The sequence below is a fragment of the Anser cygnoides genome, chromosome 7, assembly GCF_040182565.1.
Source record: "Anser cygnoides isolate HZ-2024a breed goose chromosome 7, Taihu_goose_T2T_genome, whole genome shotgun sequence".
Taxonomy (NCBI): domain Eukaryota; kingdom Metazoa; phylum Chordata; class Aves; order Anseriformes; family Anatidae; genus Anser; species Anser cygnoides.
The window spans coordinates 6,702,503-6,720,722 of NC_089879.1; the positions used below are offsets into that span (position 1 = coordinate 6,702,503).

General features: G+C 42.6%; 1 protein-coding gene across 2 annotated transcripts; it reads left to right on the forward strand.

Annotated features, from left to right (window-relative positions):
- The first annotated feature begins 6,409 nt into the window (after nucleotides 1-6,409).
- PRLHR (prolactin releasing hormone receptor) lies at nucleotides 6,410-17,761 on the forward strand. 2 transcript variants are annotated; one of them, XM_013195587.3, is made up of 3 exons: nucleotides 6,410-6,802; nucleotides 6,969-8,179; nucleotides 13,507-17,761. In XM_013195587.3, the coding sequence occupies exon 2, from the start codon at nucleotides 7,101-7,103 to the stop codon at nucleotides 8,133-8,135; it is 1,035 nt and encodes a 344-aa protein (XP_013051041.1). In that variant the 5' UTR covers nucleotides 6,410-6,802; nucleotides 6,969-7,100; the 3' UTR covers nucleotides 8,136-8,179; nucleotides 13,507-17,761. The 2 variants fall into 2 exon arrangements, with proteins under 2 accessions (XP_013051041.1, XP_047915429.1); XM_048059472.2 differs by having other exon boundaries at nucleotides 6,410-8,179.
- The last annotated feature ends 459 nt before the right edge of the window (nucleotides 17,762-18,220 follow it).

An 18,220-nucleotide genomic window follows, 5' to 3' on the forward strand; every position in this document is an offset into this window, starting at 1 on the left:
GATCTGTACATTTGGAGGGGAGGTGACCATAAACCAGCCTGACCGTCAATATCCTGTAAAATGTTCTATTTTCCTTTTAATTTATTTTGAAATATCACCTCTTCACAGTAAAAGGGACTGTGTTGGAAACATACAGAAGGCTTCATTAGAAGAGTATTTATTTGTTTATTACTCCTGACTATGTAGGTTATTAAAGTCCAATCTCTCTTTTCCCCCTTTTCTTCATATTTGAGTTTGCATGAATGAGCACAACAATGTATTTCCAAATACTGTTCTTATCTCTGTAGAGTGTTATTATGTAAACTATAATCCAACTAGATGACAGTCCTCCAGACACACCTCTAGTCTTAAGAGCTTTCGAAGCTCCAGGGCAGATTGTTGCTAGTGGGACAGGTAATTAAATGGAAGTTGGATTTTATTACTTTATATGAACAACTAAAAACAGGTGAAATGGTGTTAGTCCTCTGGGTTTTATTCCAGTTCTGTTTGACAAGTATTAATTGAACTCACTACCCCATGAAAACAGCAAGTTTAGTTACGGTGATGTGGTTACTACAGAATATCTGATAACATTTTATGTCTCCTGTTTCTGCTCGTTACTCATAATCAGGGTAGATGGGCACTTTGGGATACCTCAAGAAGTAGGCAATGTTTTTTCCATCTTTGGCTTTTTTTGGGAAGCGTCTTTTATTTTATATATATATTTTTATTTCTGATAGGGCAAGGGATAATGTCTTTAAACTAAAAGAAGGTAAGAAGGTAGATGTATATTAGACATTAGAAAGAAATTCTTGACTATGAGGGTGGTGAGGCACTGGCCCAGGCTGCCCAGATAAGCTGTGGATGCCCCATCCCTGGAGGTGTTCAAGGCCAGGCTGGCTGGAGCTTTGAGCAACCTGGTCTCGTGGGAGATGTCCCTGCTCATGGCAGAGGGGTTAGATTATCTTTAAGGTCCCTTCCAACCCAAACCAGTCTATGATTCTATGAATTTTGGCCCGTCCATTTTTCACAGTTTTCATGGAGAGTTTTTGTTGGCAAAGTAAATTTCGCAAGTAGCAAGAGAAATCACAGGTGCAGGGGGATTTTCAGAGTCCTTTCAGCTGCTCTGTGGGCAGATCTTCTTTGGCACATGGTGGGGACAGAGTGCTCTGAGGCAGAGCAGCGGTGTGTTGCCGTGCGGTGCGGTGAGGTGCAGGTTCTGTCCATGGTGCTGCTGAGCACCAGGCCTGAGCTCTCAGCTTTTCTTGGCAGCCCTCTGCTCCACCAGGGCTCAGCTGCACACTTGTGCCTTGGGGCATTTAGTGACCCTGGCTCCTGGCTGTTTACGTCTGCAGGGAACATTTCTAACACTGAGTTTCTCCAGGGCTCAGCGTTCAGTCTGCAGATGTTTCTGGGAGCTGATTCCCACAGTCTGTTCTAGCCTGGGGTATGTACTCGTATTGCACTCTACATCCTTCCAGGGCTTGTGAGGAGAGGAGAAATGCTAGTTTGTCTGGGGATCTGATGTTGGATCCTTTGCTGGTTCCAATGGATATGCAAATCTACTTCCATACATTTCCAGTTTAATCCTGCTTTGTAAGTGAGACCTTTAAGCCTTTAGATCAAAGACATTCACATGCCTTTTCCCAGGTTAGTCTTGATGTAGCTGTAAATAAAATGTAGGCACACTTTGCCATGCTATGTCAGCACTATTGCCTAAAATCGTAGTTATAAATGGATAAGAAAATCTCTAGCTCTGATATTTGTAAAAATTTTGTACCAGTTCTTTTCTAGTGTTGTGTCTCTCACTGTAGTAGGGATGCTAACAGGATAAGGCTTTATTTCAGTGGGGTTTTTACAAGGCAAGAGCAGAGAAGAAGAGTCAGCGATTGCACTGACTGAAATACCTTGGGGCTGAAATGTTCCTGTGGAGTGACTCTGCTGACCCTGCCCTTCTCCTTACTTTGTAGATCGGCTGCTCTGAACAGGTGCCAAGATCAGTAACAGTGAAAGTTCATCTGGCAAATGTTCAAGTGCTATTCTAGTTGAGCTGCATAGGCACTAGTGCACAAATCTTCTCATCAAACAACCACAAAACAAAACAAAACAAAACAGAAACTATAAATGTTTTAGGGTTTAGTCTTTGTTGTGCCCATATGTGTGGGTGTGCTTGTGTATAAATTTTAATTTTATCATTTTGACATTATGAATGGGAATACTGTCAGTGGCGTTATTCTGAAGTAGGAGTGAGTGAAGTCCAAAGTCTAAAACTGTATTGATGTGTGCTGGAAATGAATCTCCTGAAACCCAATCCCTGTGCAAACAATTATACTGCATGCATGTGATTAATAGATCAAGCTTTTTGTTAAAAGCAGGTGTTTTATTCCCCATAGTACACTGATTGTTCCCAAAGCCAGTGGTTCCACAGGGCAATTTGTTGCCCTCCCACTTAGAGGTGTTCTACTTTCCATCCTAAATTTTTTCATGGTGAATTTATTCTTTCATCCGTATTGTTCCTTATCTTAAAACCCTCTTTACTTGCCCTGGAGTTTACCATTCTCCTCAGTGTTTTTAAATAATGCAACATAATTCTGCTCTGGTTAATAGAGGAAGGAGCAGGAAAATTGTCCAGAGATTGCTGTAAACTAGAGGCAAATTCACCCCATAGTCTGTCACAAAGCTGTAAGATTTTTTCCTTGCACTTTCAAATTGATTGCCTGCTCCTTTGTACAGGCCTGCAGTAGAATTTACTCCATCCTAAGCCATGGTGAAAATGCTTATTATTAGGTGACCCTGATTCTTACTTTTATGATAAGTTTTTCCTCTGTAATGCTATCAAACCTTCTTCCTTCCATTCACCTGTCAGTTTTAAGAGTCTCTATGTGTAATATTGCAGTCATCCTCCATATCACCTTTGGTTCCAAACTTGGTGGTGCTAGCCTGCCTTTTGTGCTAACGTAATAAAATGAAAAGAACTCCCAGGGCTAGCCAATGCCAAGCAAAGTTCTTGAGGAGCATGAATGGTTGCTGACTTCTGGCACAATTCCTCATCAATGTAGCTAGTCTTTGCCTACCTCACAGTTCTTAGGAGACTTTTCGTTTCTTCTGGTATAGCTGACAGGTCCTCATACGCCACCACATCATATGACTTGTGCTACCTGAAATGGAGAAAAACTGTTACAGATCCTAAGTCAAATAAATAAATAAATAAATGTCAGTTTAATGGCTCATAGATGGAAGGTTAACATGGCAAGAGCTTCCTTTGGTAGCCTATTCTGTATCCTTTCTCTCTTAGCTCAAGAGCAGAGCCCCTTTTCTTTACTTAATGTGCAACTTCAAGCATATTTTGACTTTAATTCAGATCCTCTCTTCATTGAAGTTGTTAAATTCTTCAGTTTAAGTGATTTGTTTTAGCTGTTTCCTGACTTTATCAAAGTTTGGCATCCTGAATTTGAGAAAAACAACCTGAAACCTCCAAGCCACTCAAACAAAACCCTTAATGGTAAACATACTTTTTAGACTTTGTGATGGCTCAGTACAACAGGACTGAGTTCAAAGGTATTTTCTTACAACAACAACAACAAAAAAAAACAAGCAAACAACAAAAACAAAACAAATCAAGAACATAGAAAACTAACACCTGAAACTGTTCATCTTAAAGGACAGAAGAAACATTTTGAAGGCTGTAAAAGCTAAATAATGGAAGAGAGGACCTACTAGCTTAAGGAGTACTGTTGAACTTTGCAGGCATAGCTATGATCAGATCTCACTCTTGGCTCATGCTGTTTTAGTCAGGAGCTGCAGGGATGATTAGGCATGCATGTACATAACAGCTTTAGTGCTTTAAGAGGTTTACCACTTTACGAAAGTCACAGAGCAGTTAGCAATGTTTCTGCTCAGAGTGTCTGTGCAGAGCTGGTCAGGTTAGCAAGAGAGATTAGGAAAGCTCAGCTGTGAAATGGTTCTGTGAAGTGTTGGTCTGGCTCTAAATATCACATTTTACATTGACGCAAGGAAGATGGGGGTTTCAATTAGACACTAATCAGCATTCCTATGTGTCACACCCTTAAACACTTGGAATGTCAAAACAGTTCTAATAAGACACTAATGCAGTTTCTGTGACCTTTTATCTTTAAATAAGATTCTATGCGTGAAATAGACTTATGCTCAGTTCACGAAGGACTTTGTCATCTAATCTTGGAAATTTCAGACAAGATTAATATTTGCAATTTTAAAAGGAAAAAAGAGGATTTATTTGGGCTAAAATGCTGAAATACTTTTTCCATTCAAGATCCAAGTAAATATTCTCTTTCTATGTCTTGGCTTTAGAATACAGCTGAACTGAAGAAATTTTCTGTCTGGAGCAAAATCAAGTAAAAAATCACTAACAGAAACAGGTTGGAAACCTTCAGACAGAAGGTATACCAGTTACTGGCTTCAGAAGTGAAGAAAATACTTGTAAAGATTAGAGAAAATGCAGGAAAACTGCTTGATACAGCTTGAAATAAAAGAACTTCTAAGCTTATGTACAAGTTTCTGTGACTTCAACATTAAGGTGACCTTGGGAGCTACTTTAGATGATACTTTGTATGATTTTTATTCTCATATAGCAAAGCATAAACCTTTTTCACATAGGAATATAATAAGGGTATTCATTGGATCTACTCTACAGCTTTTCAGAAAGAAACAGGGAGATTACCTGGTTAAAAATGTGATTTTCAAATATTATGTGGGCACTGATATTATTGTGAGGCTTCTTTCCCAGCATAAGCATTAAAATTCCAATAGGATGTGGGCAGTATGCAGGCTATTTACAAATGCTCCCTGTTCATTTTTCCCCTTTGGCTTATCCTAGAGACCAGGACCAAAGCCCATTGAGATCAGTTAAAAGGTTCACCTTGATCTCAGTAGGATTTACATCAGTTTTCTCCCACAGTAAGTGAACCAATTGTATTTATGAGTGTTAGGAAATACTTTTGTGGCTTTCCGTTTATAAGTAAATATATATGGTTATAAGCAAATATAATGGTTGCATAGGGTGGTGAAAACAGTGGGAATCTCCTTTTCCATCACCTCTTTGCAATCACTACCCTCAGGTCTCTCTGCCGTTCTGGATTAGGCTATATAGAGGCAAATGGGTGCTATATTCCTCTGGGTCCCCTCCAGCTCAGATACGTGAGATTGGACTCTGAAGAGGGATATAACGTCCTGTTTTTTGTATGGGTCATGGCTAGGTTACTACGTCCATAAAGTGAAAGATGGCACTTCTGAGCACTTCAGTTACACTCTTGCTCTTCCCTCGGGCTGGAAGTATGGCCATATTCCAGTCCATAGCACAATCTAACCATAAATGCAGTAGCACAAAATCAGCACTTACTGGGTTTGAAATGCATCCATCATGTGAATTTGTGGGAGAACGACTTGGGTCTGAACAAAGGTTACAGAAGATTAACTCCTGTTTTAAAATTAAGGAAAGAATTATGAATTTTGAAATTTATTTTGAATTTTTTTTTTTTGTCAGTCACAGTTCCCATCAAATCAAGAGATGGATAGCCTTATAGGAAATAGCAGGTCAATATTTTCTTAGAGTAGTCTAAGAGATTAGGACATAAACTGCCCATTGAAGTTGTGTCTAAATCCCCTGAGTGCCTTGCAATGCTCTCTGCTTTGAAGTAAGAAGCTGTTAGGCTGTTCCTTTTCTGTTTTTTTGCCCTTTTTTTTTTTTTTTTTTTTTTTTTTTTTTTTTTTTTTAGTATCTCTAGCTGGTGTAAATAGATGCCGTGGAGTTTTTCTGATTTTTTCACCAGCAGAGGTCCAAAGTGGTTGAAATGGTGGGAAGTTGAAGGAGAACTAGGGCAATAAGAGTCTAATGTTGATGTCTGCTTAAATGTGAGTTCTCTATGCGCCTATCCTAATTTTTTGCTTTCTAATGCCTGAACCACACAAATCAAATATGCACTGTTTTACAGAATGGTTAGCATATGTTGGCTGGTATGGAAATTTTATTTACTACAAACATACTGCAGGTGTGAAGAAACACCCCAAATATATTTGGGCAGCTGCAATGTTAAAAAACATTTGCTGTAGTTCACTGCAGGTAAGCCCTTACAGATAAGCTATTTGGATGCTAATATTTCCTTTGAGATCTTTGTATGCTTTTACTGTTAAGGATATGTAAACCCCACTGAAAATACTCACAATGGGTGAGCAAACATTTTACCAGCATCAGGAAAGAAGATCCTTTGTGCTACGTGCACCTTCCTAACCATCACTTCGTTCACCAGGTACGTAGCTGAGTCCCTCTAGTGGTATAAACATTTATTTGGCTTCAGCATGTTATTAAAATTCCATTTTACGGTCACATTATAGCAGCAAATTCACAGGTAGCTGTTTTGGACACTCTGAGGATTGTGGCAAAGTGGATCTAGGATTAGACACTGTGCAGGTTTGTGTTAATGAATGTAAATTGATTTTCAGCTGAGAGGGGCAATTACAAATGCATTGGAAAGGGAAGGGAATTCTTGAAAGGATATTCAAGAACTAATTACTATCAGTAAGACACACGCAAAGAGCAACGTAATACCCAGGGCAGCCAATAGGGATAAAAGCTTATACACAAATCTGTCATGACCTAGTAGTGAAGACTGTTTAAAAACACTGATCTCCACTTAGCTTGTAAATGCGCATCACCCTCTTTCTCACTCATATATTCTCTCTCTCTCTCTCTCACACACACACACGCTCCTGGATTTGCAGAAGCCAGACATCTAGGGCACTTCTTGGCATCCACAGGAAAATCATATGGGATTAAAAAAATACAGCAGTAAGTACTCCCTGCATTAAATATTTATTAAGTGGCATGCTGTCAAGACCTAGATTTAATAGTAAATACAGGAGGACTTTAATGGAAATTGGCTGTATTTGATTTTTCCTAGGAATTGCTGAAAGCTGCCTCTCGAGGATTACAACTTCACCTTTTGCTTTTACAGATGCTTGTTTACTACCCATGTGGCAACCTCTGGAAAGCCAGTAATCCATTCATTATCCTGACTGATTGAGTGCGAGAGTAGTGCAGTGGTAACTACTTCACTCAGCTGACGGCAGACGACAAAAGGAGGGAAATGATGAATTCGGACAATTTAACCTCCCGAAGCTTCCTCTCTGCAATTCATAGCAATGCCAGCAATTTATTCTCAGGGCTCCAGTTTGTTCAGTCCTTCAAGCCACTCATCATCCCTTGCTACTCCCTAGTGGTTTTTATCGGTGTCATTGGGAATTATCTTCTCATTTATGTCATCTGCAAAACCAAAAAAATGCACAATGTGACCAACTTTCTGGTGGGCAATCTGGCTTTCTCCGACATGCTCATGTGTGCAACCTGTGTGCCCCTGACACTCGCATATGCCTTTGAGCCCAGAGGATGGGTGTACGGGCGTTTCATGTGCTACTTCGTTTTCCTGATGCAGCCTGTCACCGTGTTTGTGTCTGTCTTCACCTTGACTGTCATAGCTGTGGATAGGTACTACGCCATGGTACACCCCTTCCGGAGGAGGCTCACCATCCCCATTTGTGCTTACATCCTGGCTGCCATTTGGCTGCTGAGCTGCACCTTGGCTGCCCCAGCCCTGGTCCACACCTACCACGCAGAATTCCCAGAGCTGGACTTCTCCATCTGCGAGGAGTTTTGGTTCCACATGAAAAGAGACCGCTTGGCTTACGCCTACAGCACTCTCATCATCACCTACGTGCTGCCCTTGGCCGTCATCTCCCTGTCCTACCTGAGGATCTCAGTCAAGCTGAAAAACCGCGTGGTCCCAGGCAACGTCACCCAGGGCCAGGCTGAGTGGGACCGAGCAAGGAGGAGAAAGACTTTTCGCTTGCTTGTCTTAGTGGTGGCAGCCTTTGGAGTCTGTTGGCTGCCTTTGCACATCTTCAACATGATCAAGGACATAGATATCGGCTTAATTGACAAGCAGTACTTCAATTTCATCCAGCTGCTGTGCCACTGGTTTGCAATGATGTCTGCTTGTACCAATGCCTTCCTCTATGCCTGGCTTCATGACAGCTTCAGAGGGGAGCTGAAGAAAATGTTTGCCTGGAGAAAGAAGAAAATTGGACCCACTACAAACTGCATTATGGCCAGTGTGGTGCTGTAAACACGAGAGCTGGTGGGCGTGGACTTTCTTCGTGCAGTAACACTGTAAGTGGTTTCCACTTTTAATCAGTCCTGGTTCCTGATGTTTGTCCTCAGGGCTCAGTCATAGCAGGAGTCCTCCAGGTAGCTTCCCCAGCACCTAAATCCCCACTGGAGAAGGAGAGGCAGAGGTCAAGTCCCCAAAATGTCTTATCTCTGTGACAGGAGTTAGAGGCCAAGGAGTTCTTAGTGCAGAAAGATCTCCTTATGTAAACTACAAGGACCCTTCCTATCTGTTTCAGATGTTGCTGGCAGCGTAGATTTGGGGACAAGGATAAGCAAGGATGAATAAAATACCTCGATACCTCAGTGAGGAAATGTTTTGGGCTGAGTAAAAATGAAATCTGTGCATCTACCCAGAGTCGAGTCCCCAGCACACAATGCAGGGTAGAGGACTGGCAATACTCCTGTAGCCCCCCTCCGTTAGGGCCGTGATGAAGAACAGCCTCAGGCTGTCTGAGGCGCCCTCCCTGCAGAGCTGGCTCAGCTGCAGGCAGGAAGCGGGGCTGCTGGGGGCTGCTTCCAGCTTTGTCCTACCTGTGCAGGGCTTTCCCCTTCCTGACGGTGTCAGTGAGGTGTGGGGTGACGGCATCAGCTCACTCGCACCCTCTCAAATAGCTCTGCACAAGATGAGGGGCTGGCTTGTGAGCCTGGTGACCCACACGTGGATGAGGGCTATTCATCCATATATGCAGCCATCATGCATATATATGCCATATATGCATCCATATATGCAGCCATCAGAGGGGTGTGCTGTGTCTGCACGGCACCGTTCCCTTCCTCACTTCTGCTTTCTCCTTGCTGCTGGCCGAGCAGAGGGAATAGCAGCCTTGGCAGCCCGGCTGCTCTTCTGCTCTCTACAGGCAGCTGCACTGGGCAGAAATCTTTGCTTTACGCTTTTTGAACCCGACATCATGGTGTGATCCCAAAGTTGGTGTGTCTTGGAACCTGCAGCACAGTGTGTAGCGACGTGAGCTGGAAACACAGCGTGTGGTGGAAATTCACCCAAGCAGGAGAACACTAAGACATGCCACCACTTCACAGATGGCCACCAACAGGGACATTGGACGGTGCTCTCGCCGTTGCCTCACCTAACCCCAACGCGCTGACCCTCCAGCCAGGTGACCACGATCCCAGCCAACGGAGCGGAGTTCATCGTAGTCATGTCAGAGCCAAAAACCTTTCTGCTCATTCCTTCAGGAGCTGATCTTGATGTGCGGTAGTGCTGCCATCAGCTTTGATCTCCAGAGACGGCCGGAGACTTTGATACTGTGCTCAAGAGCACTTCTGGGTGTGCCAGGAGACAGCGGGTGGTCGGGGCTGCTGCCGTAGAGCTGCGTGTGAGCACTGCGTGACCAGTAAAAGAAAGGCTGTCAAAGGTGGGGTGGCAAGTGCTCTCTTCTGGAGGAGTTTTTGGGAAGAAACACTTTCCTTTGGCATTCGCCTTTTGATAGAATGAGGGAGGTAAAAGCTATAATCAACCTAATGACTTCCAGTCTCTTCCCCCTCTGTCTGATCTGAAAATAGGTAATAGATAAATGTAGGGGAAAATGTTCTGACAGCAGATATTTGTGCTGAAGAGGTTTCTTCCAGCCAGAACATTGATGACATGAGAAGCTGTTTGATATTCATCCGAGATCAGCCAGATAAGCAGCAGCTTCTTTCTGGGGGCAGTTTCAGCCCTGTTCATCCTACTGCACCTGGCCAGGCCAGAGATGTACGAGCTACAAGGCAGCGCAAATGGGCCCGGGGGGAAGGAAGAAAGAGCTTATGGCCTCTCTAGTTTCTGAATGTACTCCTGCTGTGAAACAGTGAGTGTCATTTTACTCATCAACATTCAGTAAGCTAATCTGGTTAAAAAAATACACAGATGCTTTATACACACACTGGGAAAGGCATTGCAAACACATTTGAAATCCCTCTTTACAAATCTCGCAGTTTTCCTTAGAATTTCAAGCTGTTCTGTTGTAATGAGGAGTTGAATTAGAAGCTCATTACAGAGACATTAAATCAAGGAGATCTTTTTAAAGTGGACATTGCTTGCTTTCGCTCTGTGATTAAGTATAACTGCCTTGCTTATCTTGATTTTAATTCGAATGGCTTTTTGAAAGATGCTTTCGCTAAATTTTAGGAAAACGTTTTCCATCAAGCTCAATATATGAAATAACTGGAGATTTTGAAACGGCAAAAAAACCTTCCAAACAAACCAACCGGATTATGTAAGTTTTTCAGCTTGTGTTTCAGGGCTCTTTAGCACAGAGCAGAGAGCAGAGCATCAAGAGCGAGCACTGAAACAACACTGATGAAAGTAGCTGGAACTAGCAACAAAATCCTGAGTTTTACAGATTTTTCTTCTAGGGAACTGTGCTACTTCAAGCTCTTAATTTGTCAATTTGTAAAGGCCAATTAGCACTGAGATGGCCCATAATGTTTACAACCCCATGCACTAAATACAGACAGCACTTTAATACAGAGTGATCCAAAGCCCAGTGGAGTAACTAGAAAGACGTGTTAACCACAGCAGGCCTGCCATCATTTCCTTCCTACACAGTATGTTTTTACCCTCATTTGCAGGCATGGCAGTTTGGTTATTAATGTTCTCTTGTGCAGTGCCTGCAGATGGCTGCTGCAAAGAGCTGTATGAAGCAAACAAGCTTGGATTTCTCTGCCTTTTTTTTTTTTTTCTTTTCTTCCTTAAAGACAGAAACGAGCTGTTGTTCTGTGCATATCTTGTTCCCACAGTGATGGAAGTGTATCTCTCTACCACCAGTCTCTAGAGCTGCAGTCACAGCAGCACCAAGGGCTGCATCTCAAGGGGGGGGCTCAGGAGCGCCCAGCACTGTGGGCACCCTCTTGTTAGCGCAGCTGTAATGTGCCCATGCCTTCAGTCTGCCAGGGCTTGCATCTGCACTTGGGGCTTTGCTGCTAACGCTGCATTTAGACTGTCACCTGCAGGAGTAGGTGTTGTGAATACACCCCAAAATCATCTTGGTGTTGGATCCTGAGACTCCTTCTCTCTCCTCAGCAATCCTGTTGCCACCACAGTGATTGCTCCCTCAGTCCTGGGGCGCCACAAAGCCATTTTTGCAGGCTTTCCCCACATGTGGCCCAGGGGAGGTCTGGCTGGAACCATGAGGCTGGGCGTCCCATCCCATCCCATCCCATCCCATCCCATCCCATCCCATCCCATCCCGTCCTGTCTCATCCCATCCCATTCCCCTCCCATCCCATCCCACAGAGTGGCAGGGGACCGAGGCACTGCTGCTCTTGCGCAGTCCTGCTTCTGAACCTAGCCCCAGCAATCTCTGCTAAATGTAATTACTCTTTTCTCTGATATCCAGAGTAATAAACAATAATAAGATTTAGAGGCACATTGGTGCACTTCTTTAATCCAGTTATGCAAATAATTATATTAAAAGCCTTCATGTGAAATGTGTTTTCTAATCTCCACCCCTCTCTGGGGAAATGCTGTGCTTCTCTGAGGGACCAGGGCTCATCTCTACAGTATTTTTGGTGCTATAATTTTTAATTACAATTTAAAAATCATTACATGCTTTGATTTTATAAAGTAGTGCAGTTCTAAACTTGGTGAGCCTATTAACTTTCCCTGCAAGGGTTTTAGTTGTTTCTTGTTTACATTCAAATCCAAGGACTCTCACACTGCGGGGATGGAGCAAGGTTTGCTTCTGAGCTGAGGTGCTACCAAAACCTTTCCACATAAATTCAGTGCAATGCTCTGTGAGGTGAGCAGGATGCTCTATGTACCCTGTCTGCTGGGATTTCATTCGAGTTGTTTCCATGTATTAAGAGAGTTTTAGCAGGCGATGTTTTCAGGTAGATCTCAAATGCATCGGCCAGCAGGTGAGTTATCAGGGCATGGTGAGTTTTGGGCTTCAGGGTGCAGTTTAGGACCACCTTTACTCAGTGTTAAAATCAACAGGGAGATTTAATTGGGGCCAGGCCTCCCAGAAGACTCTGCATATCTTAAATGTGGAGATGATGGAGATACAAAAGGAGATGACGGGGAGAAGTGGGAGAGGGACAGATGTCTCAGTTTGGAGTGGGGAGCACAGATTAAGCTAGCAGGAATGACAACCTCACTACTTGAAGATATTCTGCATATGTGTTGGAGAGACTTATAGGACATCATTCTAGCAAATGTATTTCCAGTGACTGCAGACACAGAAATGCTTGATCAGACATAAATTACTCCCTATGGCCAAACTTAAGATTGGTATTAAAAGGCACTTAGGAACAACACAAAAATGCAAATCAATATTTGAGCAGAAATGAAAAAAAACAAAAACAAAAACAAACAGATTATCAGAACTAAGGACACTAAATGTGAAACCAAGCAGCAAAAGCAAAAGAACAGTTAATCAAACCTCAGTTAGGGTCAGCTAGAGCTGGTCTCTCCCAGACCCCCAGAGCAGGCACCACAGAATAAATGGTTCGTGTGATGCATTGATTCAAGTTCATTCCTTTTAGCTGGGTGAAGAAAAGGGAGAGATCTATAATTGTATCAAATGAAGGCATTGTATTTGGGTAACGGCAGATTACCTGGGATGGGCAGAGGCAGATCCTGCTGTAAGGAGCACAATGACTGCCTCCCACCTAGAGAGACTGGGGAAGGCTGGTGTTTTTTATACCAGCTGAACACCAGGTGCTCTGTGCAGTTTTAATTGAGTGAATCTTGCTTGTTGAGGTGGAAATGGTGAGCTATAATTAGCGGTCTAAGACTATACACGGTGCAGATAAAAGCTGAAAACTGTTCACTTGCAGCTGGGATAAAAAGCCAAATTGGACGAGACTGTGCAGAGCATCCATCAATCTGCCCACCAGGCAAGAAGGGGGCAGAGAGGGAAACTATCTGCAGGAAGTAAAGCCTGTAAGAATAAGAATTTTTACCACCAACCCACCATATTTTTTTCTTTTTCCTTTTTCCTCAAAAAGAGCACTGAGGAATTATCCAAAAAGTGAGGGGTCGAGGGCATAAAGCTCAAATATATCTCCCTGGGAGTTGCGCCTCCTTGGGATCTCTTCACCAAGGAGCTGATGGAGTTGACTTTCCTGCCCATTGTTTACTTTCACTTTCTCCAGCCTGGTTTGTCAAAGTAAGTTAATTAAGCTAGTAATTGATATAAATAATAAAACATGCACTTAGGAGCTCCCTGCTTTGTGTCTGGAGCCCACTGGAAACCAATTTAGGATCACAGCTATCTGCAGCTGACTGGGCTTTGCATTCTTTGCATCTTGTATATATTAATTAACACCATTAAGTAGTAATTTCTTTTATCTTTATTTTATTATTATTTTTTTCTCCTTCTCTGCAGGAAACATACAAAAGAATGGGAGGAGATGGCTTTAATTCCTACATCTGTATTTCCTACAATTTCTACATTTCCATTAGCTGCTGGAGATGCTGCTTCAGCAGCTGGCAGTGCTGCAGAGAGCAGCTTGGTGCCTTCCAAAGGAGCAGTGAGATTTCCCTCCATGCTGATTGCAGTTGTTGGTTTCCAGACAGCGTGCTAGAAAGGCAACCTGTAGCTCACAGCAGCAGGAGGGGTTTTAGCTCCAGGACCCGTGAGATCCCAGTGATGTGTGTGGTGCTGAGGACAAATCCTGCATGGGGGGGGACCCCTTATCAACCGCAGTGACCTGGGCTCGCTGTCCCATCACACCCACCCCAAGGCAGGTGAACTCTAGAGGAGAGTTGGCTGTGATGCAGTCATGGGTTTTTAATGCTCCTTGCATCTCGAGTTCATGTAGCCAGCTGCATTTGGGAGTGTGAAGGATGTACAATGCCCTGTATTGTACAACAAGCCTTTATTGGGCTTGTGGAGTCAGGGCAAAAAAAAAAAAAAAAGAAAAAGAATATTTTTGCACTTGAGTGATAGCCATCTAAAGGCTGAATCTGTGACCACCCGGAGGCTGTTTCTGCATGAATGGAGGAGGAACTGCTCGAGCCTTCTTGCGAGTGAGGCCCTTCACCTGCAGCGTGCCATTCAGCTTAGCAGCTGTGTTACATCTCTCCTCACGACCCTCAGCGATACAGCAAGCATTAACAGAGGCAAGTCAGGTGCACGCACAGCACCAGAACCGTTTGCATATGGCCCGGAGACAGCTGAGCTGTGTGGGGGCACACCTGAGGAAGGGCCTTTTATGAAACTGGCTGAAACACTGGGCCTGAAGTTCTGAGGCTGAGGTTCAACCAACACGCTCCTCAGCAACTGCACCTGTGGGAACTGCATTCAGCTCTGGCAGAACCAAGATGAACATAATAAAAATACCGTGTGCGAGAGCTATTCATGAGCTACATCACCAATCTGGAATTGTTTCCTAAGTCACTGTGTACAAATTATTTCGGATCATTCAGAAGAAAGGTCTTCAACGCTCAACTTTGGAATGATTTCTCCTCAATTGTCGGATCCTTTTAAAATTCAACATCTGTTGTTAATATGCATAACTTAAAAAAAAATTAAAAATAAATGTGAAACCATCTGAAGCACTAGACACTGCATATGGCAGACCTGTTTAATCTTAGCAAAGTCAATACTATTGTCAGTGTGAATCACTTCTCCATTAAAACATGTATTCACAGCTGTTATATAAAATAATGTTTATTTGTAAAAGCTTTTTGTACAACCCTTGCAATTGTTGTCAGTCACAGCTAATTGTAAATCATTTTGATAGTGCCTCCTCTTGGAAGATTGCCACAAACTGAGGACAGATGAAATGCAAAGCATCAACAGCCAAACCAGGTTCTAGCAACATCACCAACAAAGTCTTCTGAAGAGCCCTGTTTTGCTGTAGTTCACAAAACGTGGATTTATTTGTTTTTAAGGCATTGTGGAAAGCACTGTTCCAAACTCTTTCAAACAGAAAAGATCTGCATATTCTCATAGTTAGTTAAATTGTTCCCTAATTGCTAAATCAAGAAACATGTTTTCCCATGAAGCAGTTTAAAATGTTTTAATGTTGCTGATTAGGGATAAGGCTCAAACTTCAGAAGGGGGATTAAAAGCCAGACCGCCCACATCCAGAAGACCTTACATTATTGGATAAATGTGGTTATGTATTCAAAAGTTGTCTTTCAGTAGCTTAATGAGACGATTTACGTTCTCCCCCTGCATATTTTGAGAAAAGGTGCTTGAGTTCTAGGCTATTCATTCTCATGCAGAGGCAGTATGAATCCCAGTATGAAGCACCTACTCGTAGATGCAAGATTTAAAGTCACGTCTTCACTCTGCATCCTCAGTGGCAGCTGTCAGCTAGTTCAGCTTGGAGAGCAACTTATTCTACATTCAATATTTTCAACATATAGGCATTCAATATTTTGGGTGAGGTCTTCTCCCAGGGCTGTGTACAGATGGTGCCTGGGATGCTGTGGATGCTCCTGTGTATTGACCCAAAAAGTCTTGAGAAGTTTAAATCAGATTTGTGGATTTAGCCCAGATCTGCTTTGCAAGAATTTAAACTGCAATTATAAAGTAATTAGCAGCCCTAGGTTAAATAGCTTTGCTATACACGTGAAATTTATTATCAAGTAAACCAAAACATATTAAAAGAATGGATCAACATTAATAGATCAACATAGTTCTTAAAGTGCCTTAACTCCTGGGCATTAGGACACGTTTAAGAGAGGTAGATGTTTTAATGTTTGCCCAATGCTGAAGAAGGTATATGCAAGTGAAATATTTGGTAGCTTTCTGGACCATTATGGGTTTGCTGAGGGACCAGAAAACCACAGAAAATTTGAGGGCAAGAAGAAAAAGTGTTGGATTTTTAGTGGTAAAATGAATTAGCTGGACCAGCTGAATCTGCAATATCATGTTCAACAAACACAGTCTAATTTGCAGTGCTAGCTGTACTGGAACTAGAGATAATTAGGCAAGCATTTTTGCTCCCAGTTCTAACGTGAAGTGTTTGAAATCAGGGGTGGAAGGTGGGAAGGCCAAGCTGGTACAAGAATAACCTTAACATTTTTGACAGCAGTGAATAGAGACTAAAGGGAAAGTGTCAGTACAGCTTTCTAAATCTGAAGCTATTCACATGCAAATATTGAGACCGGAGGAGATGGGTAGAAGTGGTCTAGAGCTACATTAAGCCTTGCAAGTCATGTATTTAAAAACCTAGCAGGCCCTCCAAATTGCCCTAAATTGCAGATGTTTGACACATAGATCTGCAGTTTGATTTCTCCTTTCATTGCAGAAAGCCTAAGTTCTTTGGGAAATAAAGGTTTGAGCAGGGACTACTGTGTCTACATTGCCTCCTATTTGTTGCAGCCCAGAGCCTCAGCCAAACCTACGTGATTTTCTGCTGTAGATAATAGTTTCAAAATGAGCTTTGAGGTGCATATCCACAAGATTTTAATTTAACATTCACAGCATAACCAAAGGATAGAAAACAGCAAGTCATGTAAATAGAAGCTCTTGCTAATGCCCTATTTACAACAACTAAACCTTTTTAAAACCAAAAGAAATGGCTGAGGATTGTTGGAAGCTTTGAAGTAGTCTGTTTAATCTTCACATAGCTAGAGGTGTTTTCTGTGAAACTGTAACTCTTGTGACCTGGAATTTCTGCCTTCTGCATTTGGTTTTGGCAGCTCGAGAGCAGTGATGTTTCCAGGGAGAGCAATACTCTTTTTAGAAAATATCCTTTCCTTCTGAGCTAGATACTGCTGCTTTTAATCACCGTACTAACATGCTAGTAACTGCTGAAACACAGCAAGGAAGACATTACTCACAACGACATTGCATCTGGCTATCAGAAATATGCTGATTTCTAATGCAGAAGTATCCAACAGATACCTATTATTCATTGAATCTCAACCCCACGTGTATTTGCCACTAAGTGCTAATTAGCCATATGAGGATCTGCCACAGAGTAACAGTTTCATTTAGTTCAAAATAAGCAGCAGGGTGGGATAAGCTGTCACTGAAAGCTGTATCGCGTTTGAAAAGCAGAGAGAAGCCTGATAGGAACATACAACACCTATGTGATTCACAGCATTTAAGCACCGTGATGTGGCAGGTTTTGAATTTGAAGGATATTTGGACAGAACATAAGAGAAGAAAATACAAGTTATGCCTTTATGATTGCACAGGGAACCAAGGCCTTTGGTCATGCTGTGGGCTGCTCCCAGGTACCCCAGAAACACGGCCCCAGCTCCACTGAAGTCAGCAGCAGTCTTAATTTCAGATTCGTCAACAAGTATTTTCAAGGGGTTCTTAATTTTCCCTTTTCCTGCTCCACACTCCTATAAGTGGTATACAAGTGAGACTCCACCCTATTAGTTCCCTGTTCTATAATATTCTTGAACTGATTATTATTTATTTATTTATTTATTTTTGCTACAGAAGATGAGAATCCCTCAGGATGCAGCAACACAATGCCCCCCTCCATGCACAGCTTTCAGTTCCTAACAAACAAAAGAGTCCAAGGTCAGTGATATCTCCTCCTATGACAGATGTAGGACTGTCAAGTATCCATGAGGCACGAGCCATGAAGCAGAACGTCAGTATAGATAATTATCACCTTAATCCAGAGCTGAAACAAGTACTCTAAATCAGAACTATCCAGTAGATCGAGCTCCAGCTGTCCAAGGAACTAATATCAGCTTCCCTTCAAAATTTTAATATTCAGCATTTTTACCTTGAATAAAATAGCTAGATCTTTATGCACTGTGGTGTCATAAGTTATTCTTTGTCTCCCTGGAACCTGTTAGTCAGCTGTTTTCTCCTTTATTCTTTCCAAATTAGAGAAATAAATGCTGCTTTCCCTACCCTCAGCAACCTCACACCCTCTTCCCTCGGAGAACTCATCCTCCTGAAGAACACGGTGTCCTCCCACCACCACCAGCTGGCCCTCCAGCACCTGTCCCACCCAGAAGCCTTTGAATAGGCACCCAGAGACCCCACACAAAATGCTGGCAGTGTTGCCAGAGGCTGGGTTGCACGGGAGTGTTTTGTAGAGTTCTAGCTACCAAACAACGAGTTTTACAGGATTGCATTATTAGCAGATGCTATTATATGTATTCAAGTAGAA

Bases quoted from the DNA above. Each gene is read 5' to 3' on its own strand.
- PRLHR (XM_048059472.2), top strand. From the start codon at position 7,101: ATGATGAATTCGGACAATTTAACCTCCCGAAGCTTCCTCTCTGCAATT.